This window comes from Euprymna scolopes, chromosome 1 (genome assembly GCF_053919585.1).
Source record: "Euprymna scolopes isolate OS-2025 chromosome 1, ASM5391958v1, whole genome shotgun sequence".
Classification (NCBI taxonomy): Eukaryota; Metazoa; Mollusca; class Cephalopoda; order Sepiida; family Sepiolidae; genus Euprymna; species Euprymna scolopes.
Window position 1 is genome coordinate 44666176 of NC_136482.1, and position 5433 is coordinate 44671608.

The 5433-nt window shown below is 34.7% G+C and overlaps 1 protein-coding gene across 1 annotated transcript; it reads right to left on the reverse strand.

The window, feature by feature from the left end:
* Positions 1-3450: 3450 nt before the first annotated feature.
* On the reverse strand, positions 3451-5057 carry LOC145294232 (uncharacterized). Its single transcript, XM_080141362.1, has 2 exons — positions 4640-5057; positions 3451-4606 (listed from the first exon to the last, which is right to left on the reverse strand). Exons 1-2 carry the CDS (start codon positions 4959-4961, stop codon positions 4377-4379), a joined length of 552 nt encoding a protein of 183 aa, XP_079997488.1. The 5' UTR covers positions 4962-5057; the 3' UTR covers positions 3451-4376.
* Between the last annotated feature and the right edge of the window lie 376 nt (positions 5058-5433).

The following is a 5433-nucleotide window of genomic DNA, read 5'->3' on the forward strand; positions in this document are numbered from 1 at the left end:
CAATAAATGTTATCAAAGGCAAGATAAATTACTTTTCTACCTAACTGGATATAATTTTCGTGTTTTTATTCAGCTCGAAAAGCATAGTGTTTACCGATGTATTGGAAAATTCAAAATGGCGGCCGACTCTCTTTAACACGGTAAGTTTGGAAAAAGATGTAATAAATAATAAACTAGACAAAATACTCTTAGAAATTCGCTCAATATGTGTTACCGTGACATATATTCGGTGGGTTTTTAATAGTATTTTGTATAGTTTATTATTTATAACACCTTTTCCCAAACTTACCGTGTTAAAGAGAGAGTCGGCCGCCATTTTGAATTTTCCAATATATCGGTAAACACTATGCTTTTCGAGCTGAATAAACATGTTACATAGAATAAAAACACGAAAATTATATCCAGTTTGGTAGAAAAGTAACTTATCTTGCCTCTGATAACATTTGTTATATATTTGTTTTTTGACAACTTTTTCAAATCTATGTGTACAGTAATACAAACCAAAGGGGGTAAAAAATTCTAATTATTTGAACTGTTTTTTTTTTTCTCAAGTTAACTTCATTGAAGGGGTAATTTCTCGCCTTGACACCGCTCACGTCAGACGATTTTTCCCAGAACTCAAAACAAGGCGCGACGTCGGGACCCTATCCGTACAGGTTAACCCTTTAACCTTACAAAGGAATAATAAAACTTTAAACTTGGAAATACGATTTTAAAAAAATAGCGCCGATCAGTAAGTGCACTAGCACCAAAATCGGAAATATGCAAATTTTAGGGGAATTAAAAAAAAAAAAAAAAAAGAAAAAGAAAGCGAAAGTTTGTCTTAAAACCGTGGAGTGGTTCTAAAATGCGCCATCGATTTACATCGTGTCAATTTGATAATCAGCTGAAAAATAAAAACATACGTGGAGGAATACCGTTCATACTTTTTTTTCTTTATTCTTTAATACTGATATAAATTGCACAGTAAAAAAAAAAGAAAACGAGCTACAAACGAAGACAGCCTGTGAGAACCCAGACACTTATAACAATAATGATAAAGATGATAATTGTAATAAATTTCCAAAATATTTTCGGACATTGAGAGAGCGGGCTACTTCGTCAGTGTTCCTTGTTAACGTAAACACGTGTTTTATTGCTTACATTTTTAGATTTAAATCAGACTTTAAAATAGGACTCCTTGTTTGTACTGAAAAGAATATGAGGAGTGATCTTTGGATATATACCTTGATATAAAAATGCACAGTAAAAAAAAAGAAAAAATGGCTCGCGTGTATTAACGGTATTCCTCCGCCACGTATATTTTATTTTCAATTGATTATCGAATGGACACTCGGTAAATCGATTACCCATTTTAATTTCCGATTTTAAATATTTCGGGTTTATTTTACAATCCTCCTCCACAAAAAGTTTTCAACATCCCCCCCGCCTGTTAACATGTTCCGAATAAATGTCAGCCTATGTCACGGTAAGATATTGAGCGAGTTTCTAGCAGTATTTTGCGTAGTTTTTATATTTAACTCATTTTCACGCCATTTTAAACTTTCCAATACATCGATAAACACTGTTTTTCGAGCTGAATAAATATGTTACATTAAATAAGAATTATCCAGTTAAGTAGAAAAGTAACCTATCTTGCCTTTGATAACATGTTTTTTGACAACTTTTTCGAATCTGTATAGTACAAACCAGATTCGAGACTTAAAAATGTTATAAAAAAATAAAATAAAAAAGTGACTTTAAGGGGGTTTTCACTTTCTCCTAACATTCTAATAACATGACAGGTTAGTGTAAGTAAAAGTAGAACGTTATAACGAGGAAGTCAAACTTGTTTTTACAAAATTTTTTCTTCGCCAGAAAAGTTTTAAAACGAGTGAAAAAACACGCATTTTTTTTTTTGGGGGGGGGGGGCACTCGTACAGGTTCGCCGTAATCTTTCCCCGTAAAAACATAAGCAACCTAGTTTATTAAGTTCGTAAAAAAAAAAAAAAAATTGCCAAACATTTTGCTGGATCGGTCCTTTGAAAGGTCTCCTTTCAAAATGGAAAAAAATTTTCCCACCTCAAACTTTAAAGTCCCAAACGAACAGAAAAATTGATAATTGTTAGTTCTAGTACAATTTGAAAAATTAACTTATTCGATTTTACAGATGACAATTCCGGGAAAATATATCGAACTTAAAAAAAAAAAAATAAAATAAATGGAGTGGTCTCCACGTTGAAATATTTTACGTAAGAGCGACATAATTCTCAGAAATATGTCTGCTTAAAGTTTAAAAAAAATTTTCTAACGGTATACGTTCTTAAATTAGCCAAATCGCAAGTAAAGAATTAATTCTTAGGTAATTAAAATTTCTGATAAAAAAAAAAAAAAAAAAAAAAAAAAAAAAAAAAAAAAAAAAGTAATTTAAAGGAAAGTGAAAGACAATATCTTAAAAAGAAAAAAATGGCGGCGGATTGCGCACGTGGTATCCGACAACGCCATGCCGGCAAAGTTAACCTCATTTCTTATTCGAGAGAGAAAACACCGGTGAACAAAGGTTTGTTAGTCATCGGAGGAGGAGGGGGGCGTGAGGTAGTCGAAAGAGTCAATTAAACAGAATCTTATGAAGTCTACTTTAAATATTAAATTATTATCTCAAGATAATTTAAGTTCGTAATATGGAGGCCTAGACTTAAATGAAACGCACAACGTGGCTTAGTTTATCAAAAAAGTGAACTTTCGTATACATGACATTAATTTCCTGTACTTATGCACTTTTGTTACCGTGCTGAAATAACATTTTGAAAGACATATCGATGTATTGGAAAATTAAAAATGATGCCGGATTCTGTTGAACACGGCAAGTTCGGGAAAATTAGTTAAATAAAAAAATTATACAAAACACGCTTAAAAATCCACCGAATATTTCAGCTATGTCACGGTAACATTGAGTGAGTTAGTTCCTAACAGTATGTCGTGTAGGTTTTTTTTTTTTTTTTTTTTTTTTAATTTTTAACTCGCTTTCCCAAACTTATCGCATTCAGAGAGTCTGAGACCATTTTTAAGTTAAAAAAAAAAAAAAAAAAAAAAAAAAAGGTACTAGTACAGTACACCTTTTGATTCGTGCTGAAATAACGTTATTTAAAAAAGCCATTCTTAACATGGGGAGGGGAGGGTGTTTTGTACTATACTTTAACCTTACAATTGAATTAATAATCATAAAACCTTAATTAAACTTGGAAATACGATTTTAAAAATAAAAAATAGCGCGGATCAGTAAATGCACTAGCACAAAATATATACACACAAAATACTGTTAGAAACCAACTTAAATAAAATGTACAAACCTCCATTTCTTCAGCCAACCTAAAACAAGAATTATACATATCAACGAGATCTTCGATTAGGACGGTTAAGAAAGAACAAAGGAAATTGTTTAGAGGGAAATGCATAACAAATTAAAAGAAATTCTTTTAAACAATAACAATATTTATTCGCCCGGTGTGGAAGAATGAGTTGCTTTTGTTTACATTCAAGTTCGGTTATGTACAAAAGTGGGGTTTTATGGAAGTGAATTTGCGATCTGGACAATCAGGTCTCCATATTAAGTTTCTGTAGGATAAAAAAATAGATTGGAATATTGACGAGTCACGTGTTTCAGCACGTTGCTTTTTGCGCGGGAATATCCAAATCTGGAAAATGGAAATCTCCGATTACCATTTTGTACACTTACGGAAAACTTTTTTGGGGAAAGAAAATCACTTAGGTTGGACTTGGTATGTACGTAAAAAAAAAAAAAAAAAAATACTGAACTTATAGTAAAACTGATGATAAAAACTTTACTAATTACACAGCAAACGATGATTTGAGAGTTTACGAAGGGTTTTTTTTTTAACGCTTCCTTTTTATAAAAATAAATGTACTAGTCGGAATTTATTTTCTTAACAGTTCAACTTTTTCGTTTTTGGCTTCGTTAAATTTACTTCAACTCCATTTCATCAAAGTTTATGTGATTGCATCAGTAAAAATGGTTTTATCCAGAGTTTAACAGAAAAAAAAGCAAAACAAATCTTAATGATGTACGTAACCGTCATGAAACGAAGATATGTCCTAAAAACCACGTCAATTCAATTAGCTTTATGTTGTAGAGAAAATCAAATTTTATGAGGAAGCAAAAAGGATTGTTTAGAGTCGACATCTAAACAAAGGCAGACAACTTCACAATAATTCAAACCTTGCGAGATAAGCCATAACTACTTGAATAATTACCATTTGGAATGAGATTTTCGTTCTATGACGGATTAGTAGATCATAAAGATTGGTCTGTATTGTTTTTCTTTAGGTTGATCCCGTGGATTTGCACCGTAAAAATCAGTTTTTTTTTGTTTGTTTTTTTACCACCGAGAACCACCTCTAGATCCGCCGTAGTTGTCCGAGGAGTTACATTCTCTGGCGAAATGGCCGGGCTCTCCGCATTTGTAGCAGTTGCCGCCGCCGCCACCACCTCCTCCTCCTCGACCAAAACTGCGGCCACCACCTCTCATACCGCCTCCACCACCACCAGACGAGCAATCCCTGGCAAAATGTCCGGGTTCGCCACACTTGAAGCAGTTACCACCGCCACCTCCACCACCACCGCCATAACGTCCACCACCACCGCCGCCATAACGTCCACCACCACCGCCGCCGCCGCCACCGTATTCATCTTGATACGTCCCGTCGATAACTTGTTCGATCAGGTTTTTGGCCGAATCCTGACTGTGTGGACTCCCAGTGATTTCGATCCTCCGCTCGCCGCCATCATCGTTGTCGCTGTTGTAGATCTTGATGCGAGCTCCGGACGTTTCCTCTAATTCGCGGATCCGGCTGCCGCCCCGGCCAATAATGGCTCCAACAATCGAAGAAGCAACGTTCATGTAAACAGCGTTACCGCCGCCGCCATCATCATATGATCCTTGTTGGGGTCTTCGACCATACATTTTTTTTTTTTTAATCTAGTCGGGGAGATTGAAAAAGGACGACCGACGTAGGCGAAAGAAGAAAATAGAAAGAGGACCGAAAGAGGTTAGGCCGTTTCTCATTGGCTAATACTTAAGGCTCGCGAATTCTCGTCTGAAGTTAAAGGAAATCTCGCGTGTCTCCGTTATTTTTTAAATTCATGGAGAGGGGGGGGTATCTATGTATTACTACGGCGCAACCGAACCCTCCTCCTATTTAAAACAAGTTTGAAGTTAGAGCAACGATTTTCATTGCTGTCACTTCCTCCTAATTAAAAAAATATATATTTATAAAGAAATAAAAAAATATATATATAATACACTAAATGAAACCTTTGGCCCGGTAGTCTCTTGACTTCAGTAAATATAAACATAAGGGCAGGGCACTGCCTAGTAAGTAAAAAGCAACTTCGGCCACAGCAGCAGATGATATTTTTTTAAATTGTTTTTGAAT

Bases quoted from the DNA above. Each gene is read 5' to 3' on its own strand.
- LOC145294232 (XM_080141362.1), bottom strand. From the start codon at position 4,961: ATGTATGGTCGAAGACCCCAACAAGGATCATATGATGATGGCGGCGGC. The intron at 4,607-4,639 runs GTGGTGGTGGAC...GTGGTGGTGGAG, and splicing joins TGGTGGACGTTATGGCGGCG to GTGGCGGTGGTAACTGCTTC.